The 14,196-nt window shown below is 36.6% G+C and overlaps 1 protein-coding gene across 2 annotated transcripts in view; it reads right to left on the bottom strand.

Moving 5' to 3' along the window:
- RNF217 (ring finger protein 217) overlaps window positions 1-14,196 on the bottom strand; it is a 117,485-nt gene that overhangs the window by 38,699 nt on the left and 64,590 nt on the right. For both annotated transcript variants that reach the window (XR_012508634.1, XM_010965507.3), the window contains exon 2: window positions 6,724-6,957. Coding sequence is in view for 1 of the 2 variants with exons in the window: in XM_010965507.3 (XP_010963809.3) it covers window positions 6,724-6,957 (234 nt within the window). In the remaining variant the exon portion in view is untranslated. The remainder of the gene's footprint in view (window positions 1-6,723; window positions 6,958-14,196) is intronic.

Raw genomic sequence — 14,196 nt, forward strand, 5'->3', positions numbered from 1 at the left:
GACTGATGCATGAGGTTTCCTTACAGTTCTGAGAGGGTAAATATGGCAAGATAGGAATTCAGAGTACGGTAGGTGAGAAATGGACAGTTGTAACGTCTTCCAGCCCATTTTGAAATGAGCACCAGACTTGGCTTACTTTTACCCAGTCTTCACAGGTCATCAGAGACAAATGATTCTTCACTTGTCTCTTGTGCTGAAGATCCAAGGGATCACATGATGAAGTCAAAAAAACCAAACACTTCTCAATGCCGTGGAAGGTCAATTTATGGTACCTGTGAGCCTCTATTATTACAATTTTACACTTATTGTTGTTTTTTAAAAGTCAGATATAGACTCAAATTTCAAATGAATTCCAATATCTGGCTTTGGTTGTCAGAAGTTCCAAGCACAAATAAAGAGTCTATAAAATATTACGGCTAATTTATGCAACAAGAAAGAAAACACCGAGCAACTTTAGCAAAGCACCTCACTAGGAATAGAGGGAGAAATGCATCCTAATAAAATTCAGAGGGCCTGCATCGTAGGTGAGTGCTGCGTGTCTTTTCAAAGGTCACGTGTATAACACAGCTCTTGTTTAAGCTGGCTTCTTTGAACTGGGCTTGACGACTTTATCTTTATCTCCCTCACAACTCTATGCTAGCAACAATCATTTAAGAAACTACACTTGTTTTCTGTCAGCTCCTGACGTCAATGATGTGTTACTGCCAAGAGCATTCAGTGAGTGTCACAAGCTAAACTGATCTTGTTGGGCTGATGCAGAATCTGATTCTCAGTTTGTAGACACTGTCAACTGAAAGTGATGGTGTCAAGGGAAAACTGAAAAGCAAAGCGGCATGCTTACTGCACTTTCATGGGAAAGCTCTCAATATTTTTATGGGTGGAAAAAAAATTCTCAAATCGTCTTTACTAGAAGGAAGCTAAAACTCATTTTATTTATTTACTTGGTATCTGTTTATTTATAAATGAAAATTGTTCACTGAAGTACAACTGAAGAGGAGCAGCTGGGCTTTGGACAAACAAGGACCCCCCAGAAGCAGAAATAGTGGGAAGCCATCAACACCCCTGGAGCCCAAGAGACAAGGGAAGGGAAGAAAGAAGCTTCCAGAGCCCGGTGAGAATTAGAAACATGGGGGAGGGACCACCTAGGGGAGCCACAGTCCTGGAAGGACACAGCTACTGCCAGAGCTTTGCACTGAATTAGGAAGGGAGTGAGGAAATAATGCATCTACTATGTCTCTTTTCATCCTCTGATTTCCTGCCAGTGCCAACCGCTGGCTGAACCCCAATAGAAACTGAGATGGTAAGGGAGTCTGGAGAAGCAGTTCAAAGAGGCGACTTTCTGGAGTACAAGACAGGTCATCGAGGGTTGACTAACAGACACAGAGAGTAAACTGGGTATTACCAGAATTCCAGCCTTTCACCTGAGCACATTCTAAAGTATACCAATTAGGAACGACAAACCTGTTGACTGAATTATATTATTAAAAAATAAATTCTTAGAAAAGTTCTTCTCTACATGAGAAAAGAATGCATTTGCATCGCTATAGAAAATGTGATTTCTACCCAGAGGATGTATGATTACAAGAGAGAAAAAGTAATGCATAAGATATAGGTAGGAACATGGAGTTTCCCCAGGACATTTTATTGAATTTTTTAACCTGATGATGAGTCAAAGCACCATTCTGTGAATTATCAGGGTTCTGCTTAATATTCATGGGGACAGTGGGGATTATTACTAGTTTTGCCTCAAGGAAACCATAAAGAGAATTACCTCCAACATGTTCCCTAAGTAGATACATGCCTGCTCTTCAACTCACTCCAAATCAGTATGAAAGGGGGATGGTTTCTTGATCTACTCTTGCAAATAAGAAGTTCAGATCACCCAGAACTACCCCTACCTCAGTTAAACTCCTAGGAGTAAAATAACTGCATTTAATTATTTGCAATCCTCTCCTCTCTTTCATGCAAAACTAACCTTTCCTACCTCCCCAAATATGTATTTTTTCATCTCTGTGAATTCAATGACTTCCTCCCCTCCTCAAATAATGGTTTCCATCAGATCACTCCTAGCATTAGATCCATGCTTCTTGGACATCTCTTTGATGCCCTAAGGGTTCTCCAAACATGGTATTATCACACATGTCAAAATGAATTAGTTTTCCACTCCCCAAACCTGCTCCTCTCCCTCAAGACATAACCTGTTCCATCCCTCCTTTACTCTGACTATCCATCAGTCACCCAGTCTTTTATTCCACCTCTACTGACTCCTCCATCTGCTTCCTAACAACCTAGGGCTGTTCATCCTGCTGCCTTTGCCTAATAATGATAACAAGCACAATGATTTCCAGCGCTGTTGAGCACTTAGGATACGTTAGACACGGTGCTAAGCACTTTATACACGTGATCTTGTTTAATCCTTATTACACTCTTATGACAGGTACCATCACTACCACCAGTAAAAGATGCAGAAACTACTCAGGGCTATAGAGCTAGCATGTGGTGGGCTGAAAGTTTAAATCTGGTTTGAAGCATGTGACTCACCTTTTCCAGCACGGCAAATTCAACATTTCAAGGCTTAGTTTAATGTGTCTGCCCTTTAAGGAAGCCTTCCCAATCTCTCCTGGCCTTTCTTCTATGCTCTCAGCCTTTTCCACCCACCTTTAATACAGTACACAGTATTATTTATGCGTTGCCCATTTATTATTTCCCTCAACAAATATGTTTTGAGAGAACACTCTACCAGACGCAGTGCTTGGCACAGGTTATCAGCAGTAAGCAAGCCTGGACCTGGCCTCCTAGAGACCAGTGGGAAGGAGAGACTTTAAGCAAACAACCACGCAAATACACCATAAAATCCCAGATGATAATGGCTATGCAGAAAACCTTCACGTGCTCGTGATGTGTCTGTCTCCAGGCATCACATGAGCACCATTACAGCCCAGCCATAACTTCAACATTTTTATTTTCTTGATGCTAACTTGTCCCCCGTATTGACATGTAGTTGGAACTGCATTAATAAATTATAAGAACTGTTTAGGTTAGAAATTAGATTTCTGATTGGAAATTGAAATCAAGCTTGTAGAAATGGAATGGTAAAACTTTTTGGCCTCATGAGTTGTAGGGACAAGAAGACAAATATTATGAATGGGAAAGACTGGATTTGACCAAAGGCAAGGTTGCCTTCAATATAAATTTCTCAGTTCAGGAATGCACTTGTTCTACTTCACATAGTATGAGTTCGACAGAATTTAGAACATAATGAAAAGCTCTATTTACTCAAGCTTTTGCCAGAAGGAGACGCTGAATGAGCACTTAGGAGGACAAACTGGTCCCTGAGATTTCTTGTTACTGCTTGTTGATATATTCTGTTTATCACTTTTCCATCTGTGGAGCACAAAAAAGTTACAAAAACCTATTCAAATGAAATCCCCAAATATAATATTTTATTTCTCAAATTTCATTCATGATACACTCAAAGGTATTTCCTGCTGAAAATAGCTATAATATTTGCATGTTAAGTGTTTCTGAATTGACAGCGGAAACCATAATTAATGCTCAAATAATGATATCTTGGATCAGGATATTGTAACTCAATGACTCAAAAAGTTTAATATTGAAATATACATTACAAGGATTTTATCAATTGATACAAAACCCAATTTAGGCTGTAAGTAGTATTATGAAGAGGTTTTAAATTGCTCAGACATGATAGACATTAGTAGTAAACTTTTTTTCTGTTTCTGTTTTCTTACGACTCAGTTTATTGCATTCAAGTACTTGAATTCACTGCTCTTAAAGTTATGACAAATTACTCCAATTTGGAAATGAGTACTATTATTGGGGAAACTAAATTTAAAAAAAATACAGCAAATCTAAAAAAAAAAAATCCATTTATTAACCACAAAGAATGAAGATACTACTCTCAGTTTAGGGTGCTATATTGTAATCACGAATGTCATGGTTGGTTTGCTGGAGTATCCACGTCGGCCCCCCACTCCCCTTGCTCACGACATCCAGACACATGTGGGCAGGTAGTTAATGGTAATGTGAGAGCTTGGAGATTAACGACAAAAATGTTGCGTAAACATTGTACTAAGTATTAAAAATCATTGCTTCGGAAATTGTTCACATTATCCCTGGAACTCCGTAGAATACAGAAAGGGGGTTATTCGCCTTTTCTGTTACAGATCATCTTCTCTACAAGAGTAAAGAAGAAAACAGCAGTAACCATCCCCAAAGTCTGCGCTGGCTTTGTTTTTCTTGAAAATTGCTTAATAGATTCACTTTGTATTATGATTTTCATCTCTCTCCCGTTCTAAGGATTCTGCTACATAACCGATAACATTTAGTTTGAATTGAATTCCTCTTCTCCCAGAAGCAAATTTCCTATGACCTTGCTCATCAAAAAGTAAATAAAACACAAAAACAGAAGTACTGTTGTGTCCCTGCTTCTCTTCTCACCTACAACCCAACACCGGAGGAAGCCTGACATTGAGAAATGCTATAAGAGTGCCCTAGGTTCACTCAAATTATACAAATACAGGAGCTTATATTTTTAAGTGTTCCCATTTCACTCTCAATACATGTGCATTGTGATAAATTATGCTCATCCCAACATAATTTGATGCTTTGAATGAAATGAGACCTGTAACATTTTACTATTGTGATAATTGCCCCTTCCAAAAAATTTTTTTCTTTTTTTAAAATTAAAGTTATGATTGCCCCTTAAATTATACTACCTTTCACCCATTAAGAACAATATATTTAAAAATTATTTCCACTTTGATTCAATTACATATACATGTTTTAATTACCACAAATTCCAGAATAGTATAGCCTGAGTTGTGTATATATGTGTTTGTATGTATGTATTAACTATGTATATATTTTATAAACATATAAATAATATAAACATATAAAATATAGCAGATAAAACTGTAAACATCATTTATAAAAAATCAAATGTTCTAAGTTATGGAATAACAAGTCCTTCTAAAACTAGCAATTTCTGATAACATCAGTAACATATAACTGGAATAAAAATAATTTAAAATTACCTAAGAATATACAGTCAAATAAAAGTATTCTATTGTTATTGTCAGCATTCAAAATCACTGTGAAGCTATGTATTATTTTAGTTACACAATTTTGTAACCTCATAAATACACTTTTTAGAGGAAAAAAAAATTTTTCCTAACAGTTATGCCTTGAAGTAACTAGCCTGCCCAGAAATAGTAGACAAAAAAATTAGTCGGCAGGTATAGTTCAGTGGTAGAGCACATGCGTAGCATGCAAGAGGTCCTGGGTTCACTCCCTAGCACTTCGTTTAAAAAAATTTAACTATGAGAGTCAAGCAGTTTCAAAGATCAATCACTCATTAAGAGGCTTTGACTAACTTACTCTACCAGTCCATCATTGCAAAAGTGCAGGAAGACACTTGCTAAATCATGGTCCCCTCAAAGTGACAGAGTGAATAATGTAGCGACTACCACTTCCAAGACACCAAACAAGGGCAAAAACTTACCTTACAGAGCCTTTGAAACCACTTCATCTTGCCATTCTGCTGTAATGACAAGGATGAAAACTACCGCCACTGGCCTCATCATTTTTCTGCTTCATTCACTGCAAAGGTTTCCAATTCTGCGGCACATTAGAGTCACCTGGCGAGGTTAAAAAATGTGCAAGACGTTTGTCCAGGGGTGAGCCTGGGGGCTGGGCTCTGATGTGTCTCAAAGCTCTCCAGGTGATTCTAATGTGCAGTCAAGGCTGTGAATCAATGAGTTGCTCCCACAGTTGTTGCTGTGGTTTCCCTGCCTTCAGTCTTGCCTTCCTGTGACATCCTCTATTATGCTGCCAGAATGATCTTTCTGGGATGCCTACAAATGAAATTCAAACCTGAGCACAGTATAAAAGACTCAACATGATGTGCTCTTAAATACTTGACCAGCCTCCTCCCGCCTTCTCCTTCCCGCAGCTCTACCAAGCACTCATTTCCATCTTGGCTGCCTTAGCCTCTATGCCCGAAGCTTACTTATCCCTTGCTCTGAAATGCTCTCCACTGTTTATCTGCTTATCCGCCTGGAGAACAACATCTTCTCCACGACCCTTTCCTGACATGCTAGCTTCCCCTCCTCCGTCAGTGTTCTCAAGGCACAAGTGTGCTGGGTTTCACGTTTTTGTGTTTTGTTTAGAACATATGTCTCTCTCACCTTCATTAGACACTTCTGAGCAAGGACTATGTCACATTTGCTACTGTATCCCCCAGACTTAACACGCTGCCTAGCATATACTGGCACTTTGCATTTGCTGAATAAATGAACGAATAGCACGTTATACTATTTTCACTTATTACAGACAGAACCAGGGGACTCACACTGGGTCCACTGAAAAAGTCAAGCTTGTACTAAGGTTTTTAAAAAGTCTTAGTATTTGTTTAATATTCAATAGTAGCAATGACAATTACTTTAAAGACTAGCCTTTCAGTTAGGCTCCTAGATGAATTTTAAACAGGCTAAAGTCAAAGAAAAACTTTAATTAAACCTCAAAAATATTCTCGTATCAGCAGCATCCCCAAACCACACATTTTCAGAATCACAGCCAGTATATACTCACCTTGGACTCCGATAAGAGAAGGAAGCCCACTTACTGCCTACCACCAGTTGGCCTAATTTGGCTGCTCCCATCATGTGACATCTAACCCACAACTCTGGTGAACATGCTTACTTTGTATTTGCTTTCTGATCTGGAAGGGGTGGGAATATGTCCTTTTTTCTTGAAGGTTGTAAAGTGCTTGCACTGAGGACATGGCTTGGTGCTGGAATCAATACGGCCAAGTTCCAGGAAGTACTTGTATTTGATGGAGTCTTCATGCGTTAAGTTATAGATAACTGTTGTTTCTTCCAGGAATTCAAAACATTCTGTGATGGGGCATTTGATTTCCACTTGGCCAAGTTGTACCTGTATGAAAGAGAAAAAAAGGCACTGGTTATTAAATTTCACTTTTTTTCTTTTTTTTCATACGGTATTGCTTATTTCATGACTATAATAAAGGATTATCTGTCCTTTTTCATGATTCCTAACATAATAAATGATAATCATTTCAGTCCCTATCTCAGGTGGTACCAAAATAATTAATTACTATCTAATATTTCCAAAATGATTGATAGCATGTTTAAACATTCTCTATCATGAAATATAATGATAATCAAATATTAGAGCTTAAAAGGACCTAAGCCACAGGCTCACCAAAGCAGCAAATTATCATCCCATCCTCTGGAAACCACAGGGTGAGACAGCATTTAGACACTGAGCTAAATAAAGGAACAGCAGGATGAAAAGGTGTTTCAGATTTTTCAGCCTTACCACAACCTAACTCAGCACTAAACTTAGGGCACATTTAACTACTTTAAAAAGGCAGACAAAGAAAATTTTGAAAGTATTTATATAAACAGCATCCAGTAGTTTAAAAATCATCACTAAAAAAAACCCCTCTATTTTTCCTGATTCTTCCAGGTAAAGAACATATAACTGTTCCTATGTCATCAGAATCATAGGAGCAGGTAAGTAAGAACAAGGAAGAAAATTAAACCAATTTCATTTAAAAAAAATCCCTATGAGATCTGGCTAATTACTGAGGTAATTAATAAAATGAATTTCTTCAGATAATCACAGAGCTGGATAAGGAGAGAGGAGGAGGAATATACTGGAATACTACACTTACCATTCATTTGGTAGGGGATACTAGATGTGGCTAGCATTGAAAGTTACAGTATAAGATTCAGGTACAAAGTGTGGACACAATTAAGTTTTAAAATATGAAGAAAATAAACTACGTTGAAATAGGGAAGACCTAGAACTGTTTTCCATAAGCAGTGGATGAGAACTCTTTACGTTCATGGCACCATAATCTCTTTTTGCCCAACTTAGTGTAGCAAAGGGAGGCAGTGAAGGCTGCAAATGGCAAACAATACTAAATAACTTATTTTTCACGTGGGTGACCTTGACATTCTGAGAAAGCAAAACACACTGACTTTAATGAGAAAAGCCCACTATGAAGACCAAGGGAGGAATGAGGAAAAGTCTCATGATCTGAGAAAAAAAAAAGCCTCTACTACAAGCAATTAACAAAAACCCTAAACTCATAGTGACTTTTTTTTCCCTCAACTTTGCTGTTTATCTGGCACAGACTTGAGGAGACATAAGCTGCCTAGCGATGATATATTTAATACTAGTAAAGGACACAAGCCAGACCGATAATGAAATTAAAAAAAAAAATCAGGCTTTGGATAAACCACCTTGTTATAGTACTGACCTGTTGAAATGGAAGATGCTACATCATTTTATGCTACTTTTGTACAGAATATGGCCCAGAGAGGTTTTTTAAATGTTAGCTCAAAACAATTTTTCTACTTTTTTGATGAGTCTGCTTATAATTACAATCATATTTTATTTAGTTAGTTTCTTATTTTAAGTATATTTTTTAAATGAGGGGACGTACTTTTAGGTTTATTTGTTTTTGTTTGTTTGTTTGTTTGTTTAAATAGAGGTACTAGGAATTGAACCCAGGACCTCGTGCATGCTAGGCATGCACTCTACCACTGAGCTATACCCTCCCTGTAGTTACAATCAGATTTTATTATTGCACTTATTGCATGGTTATTATAACCCACATTATGTTTTATAATAAATTATTTTCAATTACAGCTTAAGGCAGAGGCTGTACAGATGAATTGGGGTCAGAGCAGGAGGGCAGAGCATGAAGACATCTTAGGAGTCTGTACTTTATTCCTATGAAAATAGAAAACTTCAATCTTTAGCACGTAAAAGACAATTTCTTTTTGTTCCACAAAGGAGTTCCCTTGAGCCTTGCGCCATCTCATATGACTCTTGCTTATTGGTGAGCCACATACTTTGGGGTGCAAGAGCTGGAATATTTTACTTTCAGGTCAATGTTTTAATCTGGCCTCCCTTACCAATAAGTTTATTTACTTAAACTGTATAAATGAGAACAATGGAAGCAGTAATTTCACAGCCATCCAGAGAGACAGGTCTTATAGAAATGGAATGTAGTTTAGGGACCAGAGCAACCCAAGGAAGCTCAAGGGAGCAGGTAACTTATTACTCCTTCAGCAGCGGATGTAACCACACCACACCACACCACATTGGGATACCTACAGCTAACATCCAGGCAAGTCTCTTGTCGTCTTCCTCAGTGTTTCTCAAATCCGCCTGAAAATCTATTCCATTTCTATAGAAAACACAATTTTGTATGTTTTACACCCTCTGCATTCTGCCTATTCCATGCCTTCTCTTCTTTCTGAAATCTCCAAAATCCCTACTCCGCTACCGTAAGCCAAAGGATCTCATGTTTTATTAAACAGATAGAAGCAATATGATCATATTTCCTTAGCCTCCCACGGCCAACTCTCCCAGTCTGTGTCTGTCCTCATCATCTCTGTCTTCCCTCCTTTTACAACATAGGGCCTGAATCTACTTCCAGGATGATTGTGTGAGTCTCTTGAAGTGTCTGTTGAGAATTCAAGTTTCCTGGCCCACCTAGGGCCTATAAAATTTGAATCATTGCTGGTGAGCTAATAATTGGCAGTTTGGAACAATTACTCATACAAGCTTTTGAATTACTCATACTTCTTCATACTAATAATATCCCCTTTTTCATAGTAAAATGCTACTCACAACCTCTGTAATCTCTTGGCCTCTACATGTCTATCTTTTCAGAATAATTTCCTCAAAATATCACTAGAAAACAATAATCATGGTTAAGCCAAGTATATTCATTTATTTACTCAACAAGATACCTATTTCATTAATTCAAGGATCTATTTTCAGCGGATTAATATTTCAAAAGTCAAGACTGTCTTTCAATTGATGATAATCTTTCACATTGTGCCATAGTTTAATTTTGCAGTGTTTTTATTTTTTTGTGACACATCATATGATACTGCATCCTACAACTGATCACATCTTAGATTTCAATGAAAGGTGGTTTTTATGGGTTAGGCTTTGTGATGGATTCTGGGGAGATGAGAAGAGAGAGACACGGGGCTTCTATTGGAGGAAATATATGCTAGAGAAGTAAATAAATCAGGCAGACTATAATCATTGTTATGAAGGAACTACACATTGGGGAAGGTATCTTCTGAGGATGGGGTAACTAAGAACAAAAAGGGTCTGTCATGCAGAGAACTTGGGGAAGGGACCACTTGGCAAAGGAAACAAGGACGATAGCTCCAGGGCAGAAAGTGCCTGATGCGCCTTGTGCTGGAAACAGAGTTGAGCGACTGAAACACATACTAAGTGAGCCAGAAGCACGGGCCTTGTTAGCTGTGATAGGAAGCGTGGATTTTATTCTAAGTTTACTATGAAACATTGATTTGGAGAGAAGGAGTGACATACCCTGACTTCCATTAAAAAAAAATCATTCAGGCTCTTCCTGGAGAATAGACTGAAGAAGGACAAAAGGGGATCTTAGGGAAATAGTAGACCTCCTCACCGCACCTGTTCTTCCTAGCAGTGCTTCTGACCGTGGCAGCTGTCTGCGCAGTAGACGACAGATGATTGAACTAGGCTGCAAGAGGTAGCCAGACATGGGGTGTACTGTGGAAGTGGAACCAGTGGGGTTTCGTGACGGACCAGATATGGGGGATGAAGTAAGGGGAGGAATCAAGGACGACTCTAGGCTTTGGGCTTGAATAATCTGATGATTGGTGGGTGATACTTACTGAGACATTTCTAATAAAATTCAGTTTACGTGGATATGTGATATTTGCTGGAAGTGATTCACTGCAAATTTAGTATAGTGAAGATGATTAATTCACCCCAAAACGTATATTGAACTCCTACAATATTACACGTAAGGGATATAGAGTAGCTTATTAAGTCACGAATCCTACCCTAATGGAACTTGAAAATAGAGTAATTAGATTTGTGTTGATAGCCTCTTCTAGCAACTCAGGATTTAATGGTAATAACTTATTTTATATTCTACCCAAAATTTTAAAAATTATTATGAATAATCATAAACATATACAAAAGTTGGCAGATTGGTATTATGAATCCTTAAGTACCCCTTCTTCAGCTTTAACAATTATCAACTCTTGGCCAATTCTATTTTTTCTCTGCTCTGACCCATATGACCCTCCCATATTATTTTGAAGCAAATACCAGACATCATGTTATTTCACTCATAAATATTTCAGTTTGGGTCTAAAGAAAATAAGAAGTGTTTTAAAAAAACAACCATGATACAAAGTATTTCCCAAAATGACAATAATTCTTTAATATCAATTTAACAGTTTAAAAAACATCATCTAACTTCTACTTATAGGATTTTATGTATTTTATATAGGTAAAACAAAGGCCTAAATTTCTGTTGTGTTCAATGCTACTATCACCATTTATATCACAGGAAAATATGCTCTCCAATTCTGAACAAAAACATGCCCACTCTTGTAAGGCAAAATTACTTAATTCTAAAAGAATCGCCAAGGGTATTAGTAAGAGACACTATTATCTACTTAATACTCAAGCTAGATGGCTAATTTGCCAACTGGGAGAACTCAAAAGTAATTTAGTGACACAGGTGAGGGAGACCTCTAGAAAAGTGACAGATTAATTAATAAAATCCTCCAAAGAAAAGGATAGAGAAAGCATAAACTTTGCACTTCGAAGCTCACTTTATCAAGTGTATGGTTTACAAGTCTGATCCTGGTTTTAAGAGTTGGTCATGATAGTTTAGAGAGAACCTTGGCCTTTGTTCACTTAATAACAAGAGATTTCAAATTTCCTCTAGCATTAAAAAGGAACACATTAATATGGCAGAGAAGAGAATATACCACAACAAAAGCAATAACAACAAACATGAAATGGATACAGCACCTCCTCCACGCCAGGCACTGTTAGAAACACTTCCTGTGCATCAATTACTTTGTGGAGCACCACAGAGGCAGGTTCATTTTCAGGTTCATGGATTTCCCCATAATTTTATCATTAGTGATTATAACAAGATGGCTGCTGTATTGATAAATATGCTTGTTTACTCAGCAGATATTACAGAGCATTGTGCTAGATGCCTTTATAACTAAAACAAAACAAAAAACCCAAAAAACTTTGGAAAAACATCAAGCCAAATATGCCAGAAGTTCTCTTAACCTCAAGCAAGAAAAATATAAAGAAAATCACTCTTAGGCACATCAAGTAAAAGTCCCAAGTACCAAAAACAAAGAAAGTATCTTAAAAGCAAGAGAAGAAAAGGGACATTCCCACATAGAAAACTTCAGCCTCAGGTGCCTAGCTCATAAATTCTACTGAGAATTTAAGAATGAAATAACACTGATATTATACAACTACTCTTAGTGACTAGTATAGAAAGAGGAGAGGATCACTACTCAAGTTTTATGAGGCCAGCATAATCATGATACCAAAACCTGAGAAGGACATTGGTAGAATGGAAAATTACTGACTGATCTTTTTGTAAATAGAGATGCAAAAGTCCTAAACAAAATATTAGCAAACCAAACTGGACAATGCATAAAAAATAAATATATATATATATATCATAATCGAAACGGCTTTATTCCAAGAATGCAAGGTTGGTTTAACATTCAAAAATCAATTGCTATAACTCACATATTAATAAAATAAAGGAAAAACAGCATATGATTATCTCCATAGGAAGAGAAAAGGTTATTTATAATTTCAACATTGATTCATGTTAAAATCTTAGCAAACTAGGAAGAGATTAAAAACTTCCTTAATCTAATATAGAGTATATATAAGAAAACCTATAGTAAACATAATACTCAATGGTGAAATATTGATAGCTTTTTTCTTAAGACTGGAAATGGGGCAAGTATGCACTGCCACCATTATTAAATATTGACTAGAGTGCACAGCCAGTGTAAGAAGAGAAAAAGAGAAATGAAAATAAAATTATTAGAAACAAAGATATAAAATCCCCCATTTCTTGCAGACTGCATAATTGTATATACAGACAATTGAAAATAATCTACAGATAAACTATCGGGATAAATAAATGAATTTAGGAAATTTGCTGACAGGTCAATATACAAAAATCAAAAGTACTTGCATCCACTAATAGCAGGCAATTTCAAAATAATATTTAAGAAATAATATCATTTTTAATATTAAAATATCAAATATGAATAAATGCAACAAAAGATGTTCAATACTCTTAAATAGAAATATCTGAAATATTTTGGGGAAAATGAAAAGAAGAAAATGAATGGAGGAATATAAGAGGTTCTTGAATTGGAAGATTTAATATAGTAAAGATGTAAGTTCAGTCCAGATTGCCCTATAGATTCCAGAACCATTTCAATAAAATTTCCAGTAGTTTTCTCTCTCTCTCTCATTCTCTCTCTCTCTGTCTTTTATGAGGTGAAGGTGGATTTAAAATCATAGGCTGATTCTAAAATATATATGGATAGTCATGATATGCCTGATCTAGAAAAGCAAAGTAGTAAGATGTTCTACCAGATATAAAATGAATCATAAAGCTACACTAAGTACAACAGTGCAACACTGGTACAAGGATAGATAACAGAACAACAGAACGGAAAAGGGTACAGAACAGAGCCACTTACATATGGACACCTGATGTTTCAACACTATAGAGCAGTGAGGAGGATAGCTTTTTTCAATAAAGTGTGTTGGGTCACATAAATATCTATTTAAAAAAAATCTGTCTTGATTTCTACCCCAAACCAGGTAGACTGCAGCTATAATGATAAAAGGTGAAATAATGGCATTTCTAAAGATGATCAAGAAGAGTATTTTCATGACCTTAGGGAAGGGAAAGATTTCTTACACATTAAAAAAAAACTCAACATTTTAAAAATTGATAAATTTGACTAAAAATAATTAAAAACCTCTGTTCATCAATAGATACTGTTAAGAGAATAAAGATGCAAATTATATTTGGAGAAGATATTTGCAATATATAAAGAACAAGATTTTGCTCATCCAGAATATATAAAGAGCCTCTCCAAATCCATAAGAAAGAGGCAGACAACCAACCCAGAAGAAAAATGGTCAAGGCATTCCACAAAAAAGGATGTTCAAATGACCAATAAACATATGAAAAAATGTTTCACTTCATGAGTTGTTAGAAACATGAATATTACAACCAAAATGACATATAATTTTGAAGGAATTGAG

The sequence above is a fragment of the Camelus bactrianus genome, chromosome 8 (genome assembly GCF_048773025.1).
Source record: "Camelus bactrianus isolate YW-2024 breed Bactrian camel chromosome 8, ASM4877302v1, whole genome shotgun sequence".
Taxonomy (NCBI): Eukaryota; Metazoa; Chordata; class Mammalia; order Artiodactyla; family Camelidae; genus Camelus; species Camelus bactrianus.